We start from the raw sequence: 21,057 nt of genomic DNA, 5'->3' as shown, positions 1-21,057 counted from the left end.
TCACCCTCTCTCTGGGCCACACAGCTCTCCTTTAGCTCCGGGAAGAAGCCCAGGAAGAAATCGAGCAGGTCCTGGGCCACAACACTGCTGAACTTAAACTGTTCTATGTAGGCCTGAGAGAACATGACACAGTTTCAAGTGATGTGGTGTGTCTGTGTCTGTGTGTCTCTGTGTGTGTGTGTGTGTGTGTGTGTGTTCACGCGCTCTCTTACCCTCAGGAAGCTGTCGAAGCGCTTGACATTGCCACAGAGTTGAGAGAGGTACGAGACAAAGCAAAAGCCTTTTTCGTAAGTGAACAAGTTCATCAGACTACTGGGATTAATACCTAAGGGTAGACAAAAACAGATGAGGGAGAGAATAAAAGATAAGAAAACAGAGTAACAGTAGTCCTCATTTAAAAAAATATGTTTTTATTTGTGAAGCTAAATTACACAGACTGTTTGTGTGTGCGCGTGTGTGTCTGAGTGAGTCTTTCATCCATACCTGGCTCAAATTTGACCTGCAGCTTGCTGACAGGGTTGTTGTCTCCTAGGAGACGCATCTGTCTGTGCAGGGCGTCTAGACGGAACACAGTCTCCAGACAGGTGAAGGCCTCACCTGGGGAAACACAGGGACGGGGGATTAGCTGTAGGCATTTTGGTTTGTTTGTGTGTGTAGTGATGCGCCTCTGTACTTAGGTGTGTCTGTGTATGCTATATATACACACCATGTGCCTCTGTGCCTAGATGTGTGTGTGTGTGAGCGTGCGTATACACACCGTAGGCCTCGGTAGTGATGCGTCTCTGTGCGTAGGTGGCCAGTCCCTCGCTCAGCCACATCTCTTCCCAGGTGGCGTTGGTGACTGCGTTGCCGAACCAGCCGTGGGCGATCTCATGGATGACGTCGATCAGCAGGAACTCCCGGCTCTCCAGGATGGAGGAGATGATGAAGGTGAGGCAGGGGTTCTCCATGGCCACGATGGGGAACGACGGAGGCAGGAACACTATGTCGTACCTGTGTGTGACCAGCGTGGCGGAATGATACGATGGTTGTCATGTGGTCAATTCAGGGCTGCTTCCCAAATTACACCATATTCCCTATATTATGCAATAGTTTTGATGTCAAAAGAAATGCACTATATAAGGAATAGGGTGAAAGTAGTGCACTATATAGGGAATATTGTGCCATTTGGGACGCAACCCAGGAAGTGCATTGAAATTCAATTAAAGAATCGTACAATTCTCATTAGGAAGTAACATCACTTTTTAAATGTATGACATGACATGAAATGTACCTCCTCAATTTTTTATTTTTTATAGTCATTTTTTAGCAGACGCTCTTATCCAGAGTGACTTACAGTTAGTGAGTGCATACAGTTTTCATACTTAAATTTCAATTTCAATTGACTGACTGGTACAGTGTTCTGGTTTGTTCTCTTTTATAGCACGTTTTTGTATGGTTTCAGTTCCATCTTTCCTCTCCCTAGCATGTGGTCCTCTGTAGCTCAGCTGGTAGAGCACGGCGCTTGTAACGCCAAGGTAGTGGGTTCGATCCCCGGAACCACCCATACACAAAAAAAATTAAAATGTATGCACGCATGACTGTAAGTCGCTTTGGATAAAAGCGTCTGCTAAATGGCATATTATTATTATTATTATTATTAAAAGCCCTGTATAGTTAACAATTCATGTAAACTGTAGATATGCAGAATTTTTTTCTGTAACTGCGAACACTGTACAATTTAAATCTGAAGACTGTCTAGCCATGTGAATTTGGCAAGTAAGTGTATTTTGGGGAGTCTGTGTGTTCTGTCTGTAATCTATATTATTAATTGGTATGGCTAGCTAACCAAACCAACTCCACCAAATACTACAGAGGCCGTGGACAAACACAGACACTCCAACTCACCCAGGCCTAAGGGACAGAGTATCTGAAGTTTGTGTGTGTGTGTGTGTGTGTGTGTGTGTGTGTGTGTATGCATAAGTGTGTCACGAAACCTTGACCTGTACCCTCATGCATTGTTCTATATTTGATGTTGAGATTCTTGTGTCATGCAACAAATAACTGTATTGCTCTAACCTTCCCCACACATAGGGTCCGAAAAGGTCCTCGGCCACGTTCAGCCAGCGCTCCACGCTACCTCCTAGCTTGCTCACAGCACAGGTCAGTATACACGGCTCTGCCCACACCCGGCTCCTGCCAGAGGAAGAGAGAAGGGTTGTATTAATTAGTGCAAACCATTGCAAAAAAAATTCTTATTGGACAAGTTCGGGTAGGTCCCTCCCCGTTTCGGATCGTTTGCTTCCATTTGGTGAAACGTTTCCACTATAGATAGATAATAGAAATTACATGTTATTTGGGTGATTCCATGCCAGCCCACTCTGGAAATGTAATGTACTTGTAGAGTTTATCGTTTTAAACAATATGTCTAAAAATGAACAAAATCAAAAAGGGTAGTTTTGATATATTCATATTAATATTTTTTTATGTTGAATACATTTGTGAAAACTTTCAGAATCTAGACATACTTCATACTTTAGAGCACACTATAAGGAGTATAATGACACCAATATCTTGTCTGTATCATGTACGGTTGTCTGTATTATGCACTATTACAGACTACAAAGGGAAGCACAGCCGCGAGCTGCCCAGTGACACAAGCCTACCAGACGAGCTAAATCAGTTCTATGCTCGCTTCGAGGCAAGCAACACTGAAGCATGCATGAGCATCAGCTGTTCCGGATGACTATGTGATCACGCTCTCCGTAGCCGATGTGAGTAAGACTTTTAAACAGTTCAACGTTTACAAGGCCGCAGGGCCAGACGGATTACCAGGACTTGTACTCCGAGCATATGCTGACCAACTGGCAAGTGTCTTCACTGACCAACATGTTTCAAGCAGACCACCATAGTCCCTGTGCCCAATAACACTAAGATAACCTGCCTAAATGACTACCGACCTGTAGCACTCACGTCTGTAGCCATGAAGTGCTTTGAAAGGCTGGTCATGGCTCACATCAACACCATTATCCCAGAAACCCTAGACCCACTCCAATTTGCATACTGCCCCAACAGATCCACAGATGATGCAATCTCTATTGCGCTCCATACTGCCCTTTCACACCTGTCCAAAAGGAACACCTATGTGAGAATGCTATTCATTGACTACAGCTCAGCGTTCAACACCATAGTGCCCTCAAAGCTCATCACTAAGCTAAGGACGCTGGGACTAAACACCTCCCTCTGCAACTGGATCCTGGACTTCCTGACGGGCGCCCCCAGGTGGTAAGGGTAGGTAACAACACATCTGCCACGCTGATCCTCAACACGGGGGCCCTTCAGGGGTGCAGTCCCCTCCTGTACTCCCTGTTCACCCATGACTACATGGCCAGGCACTACTCCAACACCATCATTAAGTTTGCCGATGACACAACAGTGGTAGGCCTGATCACCGACAACGATGAGACAGCCTATAAGGAGGTCAGAGACCTGGCCGTGTGGTGCCAGGATAACAACCTCTCCCTCAACGTGATCAAGACAAAGGAGATGATTGTGGACTACAGGGGGGGAAAAAGAGGACTGAGCACGCCCCCATTCTCATCGACAGGGCTGTAGTGGAACAGGTTGAGAGCTTCAAGTTCCTTGGTGTCCACATCACCAACAAACTATCATGTTCCAAACACACCAAGACAGAAGAGGGCACGACAAAGCCTATTCCCCCTCAGCAGACTGAAAAGATTTGGCATGGGTCCTCAGATCCTCAAAAAGTTATACAGCTGCACCATCGAGAGCATCCTGACTGGTTGCATCACCGCCTGGTATGGCAACTGCTCGGCCTCCGACCACAAGGCACTACAGAGGGTAGTGCGTATGGCCCAGTACATCACTGGGGCCAAGCTTCCTGCCATCCAGGACCTCTATACCAGGCGGTGTCAGAGGAAGGCCCTAAAAATTGTCAAAGACTCCAGCCACCCTAGTCATAGACTGTTCTCTCTGCTACCGCATGGCAAGCGGTACCGGATCTCCAAGTCTAGGTCCAAAAGCCTTCTTAACAGCTTCTACCCACAAGCCATAAGACTCCTGAACAGCTAATCATGGCTACCCGGACCCCCCACCCCACCCCACCCCACCCCCTCTTTTACGCTGCTGCTACTCTGTTTATTATTTATGCATAGTCACTTTAACTCTATCCACATGTACATATTACCTCAATTACCTCGACTAACCGGTGCCCCTGCACATTGACTCTGTACCGGTACCCCCTGTATATAGCCTCCCTACTGTTATTTTATTTTACTGCTGCTCTTTAATTATTTTCTATTTTCTATTTTTTACTTTACACTTTTTTTTGATTTTCTTAAAAAAACATTGCATTGTTGGTTAAGGTAAGTAAGCATTTCACTGTAAGGTCTACACCTGTTGTATTCGGCGCATGTGGCAAATAAAATGTGATTTGATCATAGGGTCTTACAGAAGGCATGTATAGTTCTAAAAGGAGCTTAAAATGGCCACTTTCATCATGATTTTCTCAAAAATGGTTTGTGATACAAATGTAAAAAGCATATTGAACATTCTTCCTCCCATTTAAGTTTTTATGTCAGAATTGCCAGAACAATTTGAGATACCAAAAATATTTCCCGTCCACGCTGGCGTGGAATCGCCCCATTGCATGTGAAAATCTCATGTGATGCTGCTGATTAGGTCACTAGGGCAAATATGTGAAGGTCTGGACATTGACACATGCAGAAGCATAGGATCAGTACAGGGGCGTCAAACTCAAGTCCTGGAGTGCCGCAGTATCAGCTGGATGTTCTTTCCTTTATATTGGTGTCCGACTTAGACCTAGGAAACAATGGTGTGTGGACTTCCTCGCTAATCAATGACTTAATTGATCAATTAAAAGGTAAGGGAGGAACGACAACCAACAGTAACTGCAGCCCTCAAGGACTGGAGTTTGACACATTCATGACAAAAGAATCACAATAATATCTCTAATAAAGTATATTTCTCCTGAAGTCTACACTCCTCATTCACTACCTCCCACAAATCTTAAAGCTTTGGATTGGTGGAGGCATTGGCTAGTGGGAGTTTCCACCATATATACCAGTCATTTCCTTTCAAATCAGTGTGTAAGAGAAATGAACAAGTGTACACTTTGGGAGGAAGAAGAGATAATTGGGAAACACTGTAGCTTTCAAATGAATGTATTGGACCTAGGTCAGGTCACTCCCACTGACCTGGGGCCGATGTCAACATGCTGCAGGTCCCCTGCCACCAGGGCCACCAGGTAGGCTGGGACGGGGTACTCCATGGAGAACTGGAACACCCTGTCCTGCTTGGAGTAGGCACTACGGGAGGCACTCATCAACACCGTCACACCCTCCGGCACCTGCGCGCACACACAGACAGGCATGGACACACACAGACATGTACGTTCACACATGCACACCAACACAAAAAGATGATGAAACTAATTTTGATGCTCTTGGTGACAAAGGGAGATTATGTCAAAGCAGGAGTTTCACAGGAAAAGGAGTGCTAACGAGACTACAGAAGGGAAAGTGAGATGTAGATTGTGAAAAGCAGAGTGAGATTAACAGTGAGATTAAAGAAACAGTGGTGTAATTCTATAAAAGCCATTTTATTTAGACAAAACAGATTAAAATGGAGAGAAACCAAGACAGACAGAGAGAGCGAGAGCAAATAAACCAGATTAAGATTATAATAAAGTGAGATTAACGGGGTGGAAGGGAGATTATAACAAGAGATTAGGTTTGAGAATTAAAACGCCAAGTGAGATTTACAGTATTTTTATTTATTTAATGAACTTTTACTTATTCAGGGAAACCCATTAGACCAGTGTCTCATTTACAATGGTGCCCTGAGGACAACAATACAACAAATTCAAAATGATCAGCAAAAATTTAATAAACTACAAATTACAGAATCAACACTACAGCTTCAAACACCACAAATACAATTATTTGCATTCAATCAAAAACAGTGGGGTGAATAAGTGTGAAAAATGGAGAGAGAGAGAGAGAGAGAGAGAGAGAGAGAGAGAGACAGGCAGACAAAGACAGAAAGAGAGAGAACAGAGCAATGCGAAGCTGATATCACTGAGCCAGGGTTTTCTTCCCAGTGATGTAGTGGTAAAAAAAAAGAGATCCTGGTTCGAATCCAGGCTCTGTCGTAGCCGGCCGCGACCGGGAGACCCATGGGGCGGCGCACAATTGGCCCAGCGTCGTCTAGGGTAGGGGAGGGAATGGCCGGCAGGGAATGTAGCTCAGTTTGTAGAGCATGGCGTTTGCAACGCCAGGGTTGTGGGTTCGATTCCCACGGGGGTATAAAAAAATAAATAAATAATGTATGCACTAACTGTAAGTCGCTCTGGATAAGAGCGTCTGCTAAATGACTTAAATGTAAATGTAAAAAAAAAGGTGATTGACCACCCCAGTGGCCCACCCACAAATTCTTAGATCTGATAGGTCATCTCTGAATATATTTATAATTTTGACCAAGATGTACACCGACAGCAAGACTCATCTCACCGGAGAAAGCATCAGAGCGAGCGAAACAGTGCCCCTCCGTCTTAGTATGTTTAGTCCATGTATCTGATGATGTCAGATAAAAGGACTACATGTTTGCCTTGCGAATTCAAGGAAATTATGAAACACAGAGAGACACAAATAACAAATAATTGTATACGTTAGTTTATATTTTTATTCTTAATTTTTGGAGAAGCCTGGCTTCCCTTGGCATTCATTAATACACACCACTTTGTAGGCTGAATTTCATTACACTTATGGTACTTGTAATAGATGTCCCTTTCCATTCAAATGGTGGGTGCACAGTGCACTGTTCGGATGCTGGACTTATTTTGGAGTAGATGAACATGCGCAGGTAATCTACTTAACCTACTTTTTGAAGTGACAATCAGATGAAAACATAATGACTGGTTGTGTTCATGACACATTCAAAGGTAATACATTTTGACAGTTAAATTGCAGGTTTTTACTATAAAGCCCATAAAGGAGGTCCCATTAAAAATATAATTAGCACTTTGGACAGCACTTTCAAGTGAATTTACTGCTGTGTGCTAATACCCTTATATAAAATCCTGACCTTGAATGCAAACACTGTAAGAAGACTTGATTTAGAATTGATTTATTTGAACAGGGGAATGTACCAAACGTAAGCTGAAGCATTTAACGCATTGAACCACTATAATTATATTGAAAAAATCCACCTTGCATCGATTAAGGTTCAACATTTTATGGCCCCCTAAACTGGGTCAGTGCCCCACCTTGGCCAACCCATTCAAAATGTTCTGGACACGCCACTGCACTACACCACTGTTTCTTCCATAGGCACAAAACAAGAGAACACATTGAAATGACACAAGGTATTACTTGAACAAACAAAATACTTTTTGTTTTTTCCCCCCCACTTTTATGCCTATTGTATGTAACGCCTTGTTTAATTCCCGGTATGACCCACCCTGGACGCGGACCCTTTGTAGTAGTTCAGGTCTTAGGGACAGGGAGGGTGAATGACGTCATGACACCGTGGGCTAGCAAACACACCCTCGCTTTCTCACATCTGTTAGTGAAACGGACGTCAGTGTGCTGCTAACAGTATAGCTTCCTCCACTGTCCCTGTTCCCATTCCGGGCTCAAACCAGTGATCCTCTGCTTGCAAACACACGTGACCGCCCTCCGTGACAACTTACCAACCATTTGAGCTATCGAATTCGCCATGGCGGATGCTATTGGTGCTATTTCTGAGTGTTTAACCCCTTTTCTGTTCAGTTTTTTAGGGGATTTGAATCTGGATTGGCTATCCCCGAGCTCAGATCAATTTAAGAGTATATGTATTGATTTTTATCGGACTCAATTGATCTCAAAACCCACACGGCTAAATGTGAAAAACCCTGTTAACTTTTAATTGATTGATTTAATTCTTACTAATAACCCCCATAAATATTTGTCTAGTGGAGTATTTTAATATAATCTCAGTGATCATTGTCCCATAGTATATATTAGAGATACGAAACAGCAAAATACTAATCCTTGTTTAATTAAGAAGAGACATTTTAAAAAGTGTTCTGCTCAAGGGTTTTTACATGTTCTACTCTGATTTAGCCACTGTCTCCTGTATTCCTGACCCTGAGTTGGCTCTAGAAAATGTATCCTCCATATTTATTCCTCTGGCAGAAAAACATGCCCCTTTTAAACAATTCAGGACAACTGACTCTGTAGTGGACTGGCAATCTTTCAGACAATTGAGAAACAGATGTACCATCTCGATTAACAATGCTAAATCAAGCTACTTTTTAAGCTCTATCTCTGGTGATCCTTCTACATTTTGGAAAACGCACTGAAGCGTACAAATTCCTCTTCTTACCTGCATAAGCAAGTTCTGTCTGACTCTGGATCATAACTGAGAAGAATGGGATAAGTTGAGCTTTTAATCATCATTTTATCTCTGCAGGCTTTCTATTTGAGAGAAACGGTGGTGTAGTTGACCCTGGTCAGTCAATCGACTGCTTTACCCTCTGCCAGCCTCTAGCTGACTCGACGGTTAACCTGTCAACTTCTAGTAAATCTTTGTTTTCATTTCAACAATTTACTATCTGTGATGTGCTAGATGCCTTGCTTAAGATTGATGTAAAAAAAAAAATCCACTGGAGCTGATATGCTTGATCCATTTTTGCTGCAGCTCTCTGCCCCCCTGATTGCTGAATCATTAACCCATATTTTTTACCTGACTCATTTTTACCCATGAGTCTCCCGGTCACGGCCGGCTGCGACAGAGCCTGGATTCGAACCAGGATCTCTAGTGGCACAGTTAGCACTGCGATGCAGTGCCTTAGACCACTGCGCCACTCAGGAGACAAGGTGCACATCTACTTATGGTGTTAAATCAGGTTTCCTGGATATTACGAAAGGTGTCCCCCAGGGGTCGTTTCTGGGTCCTGTACTTTTTACTGTTTACATTAACAATATCAACTTGTCTGTAAAAAAATATGTACCTGCACTTGTATGCCAATGATACTGTTGTGTATACTATTGCCCCCACGGTTGACCAGGCTCTATCTGAACTACAGTCTGTCTTCGTTGTATTACAGAAAACAATTATTTACCAGATATTAGTATTGAACGCAGGTAAAACTAAGTATATGTTGTTCTCTAGAGCGCATAAAAATAAGTCTGATGATTTAAGCACATGTACTTTGGATGGTGTCCATATTGATCGTGTCCGTGCTTACAAATATCTGGGCATCTGGATAGATGAAAAGCTGTCTTTTAAAAAGCATATTGATGAGTTAGTTAATAAGCTGAGAATAAAAATGGGCTTCTTCTATAGAAATAGGTCCTGCCTCTCGCTAAATAATAGAAAGCAGATTATTGAGTCGACGTTCCTATAGGTCCTAGACTATGGCGACTTAATCTATATGAACGCAGCTGCTACTTCATTAAAGCCGTTAGATGCAGTTTACCGTTAGCGCAATGCGCTTTATTATGGGTATCAGTTTTAGTACTCATCACTGCATTCTCTACCAGAAAGTTGGTTGGATCTCTTTGATGTCACGTAAGTTGATACATTGCTATGTTTTCATTTATAAAGCCCTTTTACAAAAACTCCCACTGTAGCTAACATCATTACTAAACTTTAGACATACAAGTTACCACACCCGGTCTCAGGGATGGCTAACTCTGGAAATTCCTTTGGTCTCTACTGAGTTAGGTAAATCAGCTTTTAGTTTTCGTGCACCTTACTTGTGGAACAATCTTCAAAATGTCCTTAAATTTGATATTCTGGTGCCTCTAGGGCAATTCAGAAAGCTGATTGAGGATCTTATTACTGATGAATGTGTTTGTTTTTTATGACCGTGTTTTTCTTTCTTTCTGCTTGCATTTTGTATTTATATTTTGATGTGTGTATTTTCAGTCATTTATGTAATTCAGGGCTCATCTGTAAAAGAGACCTTGGTCTCAGTATGATTCCCTGATAAAATAAAGGTTAAATAAAAATAAACATTTGCTACATCAACACGACGCAGGTTTGAGAGGCGACTTGCCCTGATGGTAACGGTGTAGGCGCTCAACAGCTGATGTGTATTACATTAACATTTTAAAACACCGATTTATGTTATGTCAATATCAAAACAATAGGGTCAGGTTTCTCTGGAAACCGGCACTAGAGGTGTGACATGGACACTCACCCTGACAGTAGCGGTGTAGGTGCTCTTGACAGCGGGTGTGTCGAAGCAGGGGAAGAAGGAGCGGTTGCAGACAGAGTGGCCCTGAGTGAAGACTAGCGGGCGCGTCTGACCACACGTCAGCTCTGCGTCCAGCCACCAGATCTAGAGGGCCCAGGAACCAATCAGAAACATCAATTTGTTCAACTTAAAGTGATAGTTCACTCTCAAAGTTTGGTCGAACGTCGAGACATGTCCACATCCCAAGCTTTGTGTATTTCCAGCTATATACCGAAAATATAGACACCGAATTAAATTAGTAAATTAGACTACAAGCCTATCTTTCCATTTCATTTGGCATATAGCTCAATGCAACGGATGCCGTGCGACATGGACATGTATCAACATTAGACCACTTCTGATGACTGAAAATGCGTGACAGACTGATTTTAGAGTAAACTGTCCTTTAAAGATACATTGCAGACAACATAAAGAAAATAGTAAATTATGGGTTCCAGGCTGACTACATTGCAGACGCATGCCAGATCTCACAATCCTCGATAGGTGTTTAACATGATAGACATGGCACACAACCATTCAGGGGTGAAGGCAAGGGTGGGCCTGGCTGTTTCCCCACTCATTCACAACAAACAAACCTCCTGCACGTTGAGTTCAATAACTACAGACAGATGTATGGTGAGATGCTGGAGGAAGCATCGAACAGGTCAGTAGCCTACCGAGTAATATGAGAAGAATGCAATTGCTGAATTTATGTAGAGATTCTAAACTAAATGTTGTGATAACTTTCAAATGTAGTAACAGGTCCATGTAGAATAAACAACCCTTTACATAATACCATTGAAGCAGTGTTCTGCTAATGTAACAATGTGCACCTTTCATATTTCATTGTCATTCCCAGCCGATAGTTACTGTGCCTATCGGCATTTTGTCTGGTGATAATGTGCTACCTTGGCAAACATGTCAGTGGTCATACAGTATCTTCCTGTGTGGTGTCTCGTATACAACAGGAGTTCCCTGATATCAATCAATTCAATAATAAAAAAAGACAATGCAAGTAAAAGTTGTGTCTAGTAAAAATTTCTCTGAATGGACAATCTCCATTCAGAGACATAAAGATCAAGCCCGTCTGGACTTCATCAAATCATCTCCATGTGCTGGCTCCATACATGTTTCTGTGAACACATACACACATAGTCACTGTTCTATTACCAATGGCAGTTAGGGATAGGTGATATCTGACACATAAACATATACTATGTTGAAGTTTGAACAGGTCAGACTAAACCTACCTAATTCTGTTCTCCCCATTGAGGTGAGGTCTTTGCCAGAGCCCCATTGATCAAATCAAATCAAATGTTATTGGTCACATGCGCCGAATACAACAGGTGCAGACATTACAGTGAAATGCTTACTTACAGCCCTTAACCAACAGTGCATAAAAATAAAACAACAACAAAAAAAGTGTTGAGAAAAAAAAGAGCAGAAGTAAAATAAAATAACAGTAGGGAGGCTATATATACAGGGGGGTACCGGTGCAGAGTCAATGTGCGGGGGCACCGGCTAGTTGAGGTAGTTGAAGTAATATGTACATGTGGGTAGAGTTAAAGTGACTATGCATAAATACTTAACAGAGTAGCAGCAGCGTAAAAAGGATGGGGTGGGGGGGCAGTGCAAATAGTCCGGGTAGCCATGATTAGCTGTTCAGGAGTCTTATGGCTTGGGGGTAGAAGATGTTGAGAAGTCTTTTGGACCTAGACTTGGCACTCCGGTACCGCTTGCCGTGCGGTAGCAGAGAGAACAGTCTATGACTAGGGTGGCTGGAGTCTTTGACAATTTTGAGGGCCTTCCTCTGACACCGCCTGGTATAGAGGTCCTGGATGGCAGGAAGCTTGGCCCCAGTGATGTACTGGGCCGTACGCACTACCCTCTGATGGGCATAGATGCGAAGATCAGCTCCTGATCCCTCAAAGACACTGGTCGGTCACACACAAACACACAGAGCACTGATTACATTATATAAATGGTGGTTATGAGTGGCCTGATGGAACCAACCTGATCGCTGCGTTCACCTTTCTATTACATGTGACGTGAAATAGAATGGTGAACACAGCGATCAGACTGGTTCCACCAGGCTAGGTTATGTCCTGGACATAATATGTGCACTTGGTCTAACAGAAAAACAGGGTCAAAGATTATCATCGTCCCTCAATTATTAACATAGCTTAAGAAATAACGTAATCGCGTTTGGAAGCTATTTCTATACTTCACAGATGTAGACTGACTGGCTCCAGATTGGATTAGATTGAGGCCGGTGACGCCCTTACACTATGCAACCAATGTGGCCATGGGTTGGTTTGAGTTTGTTGCTGCTATTTAGTACACTGTTGTAGTTAGACATGAGTTAGCTAGTACCACCATAGCTGCAGCCAATATATATTTGTGCCCTAGACATGGGTTGCACCTTGGAGGCTAATGTGACTGTTTTCTCTAAATTATACTAATTTAGAGTGGCATGGAAATACGATGACATTGCTAAAGTAGGCAAATCATTAGCAGGAAACAACTTTGCCATATTATGATGTCGTCATATTTACTTTAGAGAGATGGCAAATGTTGCCATTACTGTTACTAGCTAGCAAAGTCAGTCAAAAATAGCTAGCAATGCTAATGTTCTGGCGACATCACAATCATAACATAAGGTTTTCCTTTCTTTCTTTTTTTTTTTTTTTACTTTGTTTGAAATGTTGTTGTGTTTCCAAGCCAAATCAGAGTTGTATTAAGGTAGGCTAACATTAGCCAGCTAGCTAGCTAGTTTTACTGAACAAAAATATAAAAACGCAACATGCAATGATTTCAATGATTTGACTGAGTTACAGTTCATATAAGGAAAACAGTCAATTGAAATAAATTCATTAGGCCCTAATCTATGGATTTCACATGACTGGGCAGGGGCGCAGCCATGGGTGGGCCTGGGAGGGCATAGGCCCACCCACTTCGGAGCCAGGCCCATTCACTGAGGAGTCAGGCCCAGCCAATCAGAATGAGTTTTATTACAGACAGAAATACTCATCAGGTGTCTGGGTGGCTGGTCTCAGACGATCCCGCAGGTGAAGAAGCCGGATATGGAGGTCCTTGGCTGGCGTGGTTACACGTGGTCTGCGGTTGTGAAGCCGGTTTCCCTAAAACGATGTTGGAGGTGGCTTATGGTAGAGAAATTAACATTCAATTCTCTTGCAACAGCTCTGGTGGACATTCATGCAGTCATTACGCCAATTGCACGCTCCCTCAAAACTTGAGACATCTGTGGCATTGTGTTGTGTGACAAATCTGCACATTTTAGAGTGGCCTTTTATTGTCCCCAGCAATAGATGTAATGATCATGCTGTTTAATCAGCTTCTTGATATGCCACACCTGTCAGGTGGATGGATAATCTTGGCAAAGGAGAAATCTTCACTAACAGGGATGTAAACAACTTTGTGCACAAAATGTAGGATTTTTGTGCATATGGAAAAATTCTGGGATCTTTTATTTCAGCTCATGAAACATGGGACCAACACTTACATTGTTGCGATTATATTTTTGTTCAGTATAGATAGCTAGCTAGTTAGGTAGCTAGGTAGCTAGCTAACGTCAGCTATGCTAGCTATGATAGTGATAATGATTATCAAAATATGCATAACCAGATACATAACCAGCAGTCTATGGTCTAGCTACCGGTATACTCACTTTTCAGTCTCAAATGGCCGTGATCCTTTGATTTGAACGGTTTGGGGGCGATGAAACAACGGAGCCCCATTAAATGAGGGGGTTCATTTATCTGGCCGGTAATTGCATTCATTTTGCAACTGGGCTGCCTCCGGGGCGTGAGCCAGGAGCCCCGCTCTGGCCGACGGTGAAGTCAGCTCAAAACAAATGTGACGTAATCAAGCACGTGGAGTGATGACTAGGATTCTGTGTTTTCACATGCAATTGTGAATGCCTTCCCAATGAAAACTAGTATGAAAATTCAAACATTTATTTGATTCTGAACGATGCACCTAGCTGACTTGTTGACAACATGACCGAGCAGCGCAGATTAGCCTACTGTTTGATTTGAGAATGGCGCTCCTCCCCTCCCCACTTTCGCCCGATGACGTGACGGGCCATTGCTTGGTTCAACCCGGGCCAGCGTAATAGAACTCCCTCAATGAAGGGAAGCGAAGTGGGCGGCGGGGCGATTTGCACGTGGAGCTTGGCAAAAGGGGGCATGATTTGTTGACATAATTGTAATCCAAACCCAACCTTAATTTACTTGTTGTGACGCACTGAGGTTTCAAACTCTGTTTTAGACGAGACTGCCTTGATGTCAATTTTGGCGTTAGAATAAATGTTTGACTGTGCATATTTTGTTTTTTACCCTAGCAATACATACAGCTGAATTATTTTTTTTATCGACTCATTATCAAGCTTTGATTATTGGAATCGGCTGTGTAGCGCTAGGATAAAAAAATTAAAAACGTGCACCCCTTGGCGTCCCCAGGATAGAGTTTGGGAAACACTGGTATAGGGGCTGACGGTCGATATGGAAATCATAATTTGACCCCTATGAAAAAGAATTTAACCTCCCATGACCTATGTGACAGGCTTTGCATGGGGAAACTCCATTGATCCCATGCCAGACTGACAGCTGTAATAACATACAGTATGTTCCTTTTGCAGGTAGCCTACACAGCACAGAACTTAGAATATTAAGGATAGGGTAATGGGCCTCCAGTCTAAGAGGTGAAATTATGCCTCGTTCATAAAATGTCGGAAACTCGCCCACTCAGACTTAAAATGAACGCAAGATATTTGCAGAGAGCTTCCTATTGGTTGATTCTGATACTTCCCAAGTGGGAAACTTGGGTATCATGACAGACTAATAATAAATTAATACATGTTTTTTTTTAATGGCCTCTTTTTAGGTATGAATTTAGATTTAGATTAAATTGTTCTGTCATGTTATTAATCAACAATGGGCACATGCAAATGTCTTTATAATTAGGCTAACCAACATCAATGTTTTGCCAGCTACCCCAGCTGTCACCAATGTTAGGCAGGTCAAACCCGTTTTGGTGATTTCTGGTATATCATCAAAATAAATCAAATCACAGCTAGTTTCTGGACTCATTCTGCAGTTTTTACCATTGGAAATTAATGTTAAAAGTTCAATTAATGTTCCTAAACCTTAAGTTGTAAATGATGCTGTCACTGCTTCCTGTTGACAAGACATTTTGATAAATAGCCCAATGTCAAAACACAGTTTTAACGTGTCCAAATCAATAACCAATATGCAGAAATCGTTTGTGATAAAACTAACACAGCTCAAAAACCAGACGGAATCTGGGAATAATGTGTACATCACTGGTTAGAGGACAAATTGTAGAAGACACCTAGCCACATTTTGAAGTGTTGCATTTTGATTCAAGTGGGTCGCCAACGTGGTAAGTGTAACGCAATTTGTTTTTTGTTAATCACGTCCATGGATATCACATTGAAATCAATAGAACTGGAGGCAAAAGTTTGGGGTGTATGCACCACCGGCGGGCCACCCATTATGTGTATAATAAATAAATAAATAAATATATATATATATATATTAAATAATTCATGGATTATGTTTTAAATGCTCATAAAAGTACAGTTTCAATATAAATTATATTGTTCAAAACAAGTTGTTCAGTTACTTACTACTCTGCCAGCAGCAGCTCCGCTTCCGTTGGTGCATAGGCTGTGCGAACATTGCTTGGATTGTTTTGCCAGCTATTTGCTATGAGGGGGAACTGCCCCAATGAAATCCCAGGATTTCATAGCATAAATTACAACAGCACAAAGTAAATGGACCACCCTGGGGCACTTAAATGTGAGTCCGTTCAGTCAGAACTTCTGGGCCTGCTCTAGTCTCCCTCCCAATGAGTCTCGCGCGCCAGACGGCTTACGTTCACACGCAAGACTAGATCTGCTCTATCAGGTACAACTTGTAAATAAATAAATCAGAACAGTAATGGAGCCTGGGACCTGATAAACCGGACAACTGTAGTCCGTGGTCCTCTGTAGCTCAGCTGGTAGAGCACGGCGCTTGTAACGCCAAGGTAGTGGGTTCGATCCCCGGGACCACCCATACACAAAAATGTATGCACGCATGACTGTAAGTCGCTTTGGATAAAAGCGTCTGCTAAATGGCATATTATTATTATATTATTACAACTACAGTGCATTTGGAAAGTATTCAGACCCCTTAACTTTTTCCACATTTTGTTACGTTACAGCCTTATTATAAAATTGATTAAATTGTTTTTCTCCCCCTCATCAATCTACACACAATACCCCATAATGACAAAGCAAAAACAGGTTTTTCGAAATGTATGCAAATGTGTTAAAAATAAAAAACAGAAATATCACATTTAAAATAAGTATTCAGACCCTTTACTCAGTACTTTGTTGAAGCACCTTTGGCAGCGATTACAGCCTCAAGTCTTCTTGGGTATGACGCTACAAACTTGGCACACCTGTCTTTGGGGAATTTCTCCCATTCTTCTCTGCAGATCCTCTCAAGCTCTGTCAGGTTGGATGGGGAGCGTCGCTGAACAGCTATTTTCAGGTCTCTCCAGAGATGTTCGATCAGGTTCAAGTCCAGGCTCTGGCTCGGCCACTCAAGGACATTCAGAGACTTGTCGCGAAGCCACTCCTGTGTTGTCTTGGCTGTGTGCTAAGGTTTGTTGTCCTGTTGGAATGTGAACCATCGCCCCAGTCTGAGGTCCTGAATGCTCTGGAGCAGGTTTTCATCAAGGATCTCTCTGTACTTTGTGCCGTTCATCTTCCCCTCGATCCTGACTAGTCTCCCAGTCCCTGCCGCTGAAAAACATCACCACAGCATGATGCAGCCACCACCATGCTTCACCGTAGGGATGGTGCCAGGTTTCCTCCAGACATGACGCTTGGCATTCAGGCCAAAGAGTTCAATCTTGGTTTCATCAGACCAGAGAATCTTGTTTCTCTTGGTCTGAGACTCCTTTAGGAGCCTTTTGGCAAACTCCAAGTGGATTGTCATGTGCCTTTTACTGAGGAGTGGCTTCCGTCTGGCCACTCTACCATAAAGGCCTGATTGGTGGGGTGCTGCAGAGATGGTTGTCCTTCTGTAAGGTTCTCCCATCTCCACAGAAGAACTCTAGAGCTCTGTCAGAGTGACCATCGGGTTCTTGGTCACCTCCCTGACCAAGGCCCTTCTCCCCAGATTGCTCAGTTTGGCCGGGCTGCCAGCTCTAGGAAGAGTCTTGGTGGTTCCAAACTTCTTCCATTTAAGAATTATGAAAGCCACTGTGTTCTTGGGGACCTTCAATGTTGCAGAAATGTTTTGGTACCCTTCCCCAGATATTCTACATCACTAGTTAGAAGAGAATTTGTTGAAGACAGTCATCTACATTCTAGAATGTTGGATGGAGTTTCTGGGAGGCTGCCGAAACGGGGCAGAAACAAATCAGTTGCTTTGTTATTTAACTTCAACAAATCACCACCCAGCATAGGATATCAACACTGATAAGGGTTGGCTGTTATTTAAGTGATAGTTTGACTCTTAAAATCGGTGTATTGGTGTGCGGCTATCGGCTTTTATACAGAGAGCGCCACAAATGTTCTGTGCCATTTCCAGCTTAAAAATTATAATGCCGTTCTAAGTCCTGCGACATACAGGTACGTATAACAAAATCAACAGTACCAAACCAAATATATGAATCTGTTTAAAGCAATCAATTTAATGTATTTGTGATTACTATAAACTTTTATATCAACATCACCAATATGAAGCAAAATTCCACAAAATGTTATGTGGTAAAAATGCGAGCTTGTGTAATGTCGTAACACAAACTGTCCACATTGGGCAAATTGGCGTAATATAAAATAATATATGACAATGAAGCACAGTACATTTTTACAACTACATCTATTGCTTACTTAGTAAGCCTTACTACTTTAACAATGGAGAGTTTAAAAATGCTCCTAAGCTCAATTTAACTGTGCAGTAGCCTGAACCTTTAAAGTGACCTTACCGCTGGACCGTCTGTCGTGGTGTAGCGAACGGTGATCTGGAAAGCCCGATGCAGCCGTATCACAGAGGCTGGGAGGCTGATATTCAGCGAGGATCCATAGTCTGTGAATGGGTCTACCCGGTACGTGAGCGACGGGGAAATGTCCTGGGCACCGGTGGTGCCAGGCACCTTGCAGTCTATGGAATGAATTAGCAAGGATGGGTGAGTGTCCAAAACCAAAGTCTGCACTCCTGGTTGGATAGCCACCAGTTCCAGGACTTGCCACCCAGTGATCTCCTTTACGGCAAAGTTGAGGCGGAGGTCGAGATGGAAGTGGCGAAGCTTGAAGCAGTGGAAGTTGGACGCAGAGGCGATGTCGACAAGGCGACACTGACCCAGACCTTGGCCGCCTTCACACGACTTGCTAGGCACTGTGAGCACTTTGCGGCAGCAACACAGTGTCGGGCGCTGGAATTGGGCCATTATAACTTCCAGAGAGGGATAAATGAAAGCGCAACAACAACCGTTGTTGAAGCGAATAAAATTGCCAAATTAGCTAGCTAATAGCTAATGAGTTAGCTGTCGACATGCTAGTTTGTTACTTTGTAGAAAGGACCTTAGTTTGGGCAACTACTTCCAGAGTGGCATTACGAAGAAAACACCATAGAAAAAAATTGTTATAGAAAAAGGACTACATCAAAACAAAAACAATCTACGTAAAATCCATCGGGACCGAAGTTGAACGAGTTCTGCATTTCCAAGTCTTCCGCAAAAAGAGAAGATTCTGGGCGTGTGTTCGACAAAACTTGTGAGAAACCATGTAGCGCGCGAATAAATAAAAAGAAAAGGGTGAACATACAGAAGAGGGGAAAAGTTGAAATGAAAGGAAATTGTACTATGTGACTCCCGTAGAAAACAGGAAGTAAAAAAAACAGGGAGGAAATCTTTTTGAGACAGGAAAGTTTTAGAGCTGTAGAATGTAGGGAGGGAGGGCGCGCTACAGAGACGAGAGCCGACTCAACAAGATAGCCTATACATAGCCTATAGCAACATGTAGCCTAATTAGCCTTAGCATCCGCTCTAACTCAACGTTAACAAAACGCATATATATTTCTGTAGCCTTCTTCCACGGAGCGAATAGTAATTGAATGTAAAACAAATTGGCGTTGCACAAGTGACATGCATGATACAGGAAACTGCGTGAAACTGTTACATCTTTCACACTCATGGCAGAGAAAGGTAGGCAGCCATACTGTAAATGTGATACTTTGTATCAATGGGTAATCTTTTGCATAGCCGGAAGCCACCATCCCCTGAGAGTAGTTACAATGTATAACCTTTATTCGTAATTGTTTCCTCGTTGCCCTGGAGACGTTGTTGGTGTCCTTGGCTTGCGGTTTGCAGAGGGTAATCGGGGGGAGGGGTGTTCCCGACCCGAATTTTACAGGAGGACGATGGAGGGGAAGCCGCTGGTGTGATGCCGCCGTGCGCATGATGACAAACATGCAGTGGCTCCGTGTGAACCCGATGATGTCCCAGTTTCTCCACAATCCACATTAAAGCCCATGTTAGAACATTTTAAAGCCAAACAACATATGACGGTTGTTGTATCGGCATTGATACTGTAGCTGTGATGAAATGTTAGCTAAAATGTCACATGGACCCTATCGATAAATTACACTGAACAAAAATATAAACGCAACATGTAAAGTGAGTTGAAATAAAATATCCCAGAAATGTTCCATATGCACAAAACGCTTATTTATCTCAAATTTTGTGCACAATTTTTTTTGCATCCCTGTTAGTGAGCATTTCTAATTTGCCAAGATCCATCCACCGACAGGTGTGGCATCTCAAAAAACTGATTAAACAGCATGATCATTACACAGGTGTACCTTGTGCCGGGGACAATAAAAAGCCACTCTTAAGCAGTTTTGTCACACAACAAAATGCCACAGATGTCTCAAGTTTTGAGGGAGTGTGCAATTGGCATGCTGACTGCAGGAATGTCCACCAGAGTTGTTGCCAGATAATTTAATATTAATCTGTCTACCATAAGATGCCTCCAATGTCATTTTAGAGAATTTGGCAGTATGTCCAACCGGCCTCACAACCGCAGACCATGTGTAACCACAATTTTGCAATCACATTTATTATTTTGGATTTGTGTGCCCACTAGTGCAAATATATTAGTCCTGTTGTAGCCTGCTAATGGGAATAAACTACACTACAGGCTTAAATCATTTTAAAGGATCATTCAGAATGACTTGTGTCTTTCCCATGATTGAATTTAGGCAGTTGCGATTTTAGCATGTAAATCTTGGTGGGGCAAGCATTTTTGGTATATTTTTTAATGCATGCCAGCAAAGCCACAACACAACACAAAACACTAAACTATACATTAATTGCACTCAAACGGTGCCCACAAACTGTTAGGGCCTACATAAAGCTGTCCTAACAGCAGAGTCCCAACAGCAGTCCCAACACCTTACCACTGCTACAGCTGGCTATCAGCGGAGCCTTGTCTGGCAGTGAAACAGTTCATTCAGCCTCATTTACTGCCTTTAAAAAAAGCATCAGCTGATATGGCTGACTTGCTTAAACAAATGTGGTTTCTACTGACAATTGAGATGTACAAACTACGGCATAAGGGGACGACGAGAGGATAAGAGCCAATCCGTAATTTCGATTAAGACATTCATGAGCGAGCTAGGATGGACGTAGTCAATATAACTATTTGTTCAGCACTTTTGAAATGTACAGTGACAGAATTCAGAACATGGGCCGTTCTTACAGTATTCTCCCTGTAC

At 42.7% G+C, this 21,057-nt stretch overlaps 1 protein-coding gene across 1 annotated transcript in view; it reads right to left on the bottom strand.

Annotated features, from left to right (window-relative positions):
* The window catches only part of LOC121561697 (aminopeptidase RNPEPL1), a 31,518-nt gene extending 11,543 nt beyond the window's left edge, over positions 1 to 19,975 (bottom strand). Inside the window, exons 1-8 of the mRNA XM_041874224.2 lie at positions 18,269 to 19,975; positions 10,208 to 10,348; positions 5,217 to 5,368; positions 2,059 to 2,175; positions 758 to 993; positions 484 to 597; positions 213 to 325; positions 5 to 113 (exon numbers count right to left, since the gene is read on the bottom strand). Coding sequence (XP_041730158.1) covers positions 5 to 113; positions 213 to 325; positions 484 to 597; positions 758 to 993; positions 2,059 to 2,175; positions 5,217 to 5,368; positions 10,208 to 10,348; positions 18,269 to 18,730 — 1,444 coding nt within the window. The 5' untranslated portion in view covers positions 18,731 to 19,975. The remainder of the gene's footprint in view (positions 1 to 4; positions 114 to 212; positions 326 to 483; positions 598 to 757; positions 994 to 2,058; positions 2,176 to 5,216; positions 5,369 to 10,207; positions 10,349 to 18,268) is intronic.
* Positions 19,976 to 21,057: the final 1,082 nt, after the last annotated feature.

This window comes from Coregonus clupeaformis, chromosome 5 (assembly GCF_020615455.1).
Source record: "Coregonus clupeaformis isolate EN_2021a chromosome 5, ASM2061545v1, whole genome shotgun sequence".
NCBI classification, from domain to species: Eukaryota; Metazoa; Chordata; class Actinopteri; order Salmoniformes; family Salmonidae; genus Coregonus; species Coregonus clupeaformis.
The sequence above is the reverse complement of the archived record's forward strand: the minus strand, read 5'-3'. Positions and strand labels throughout refer to the sequence as shown.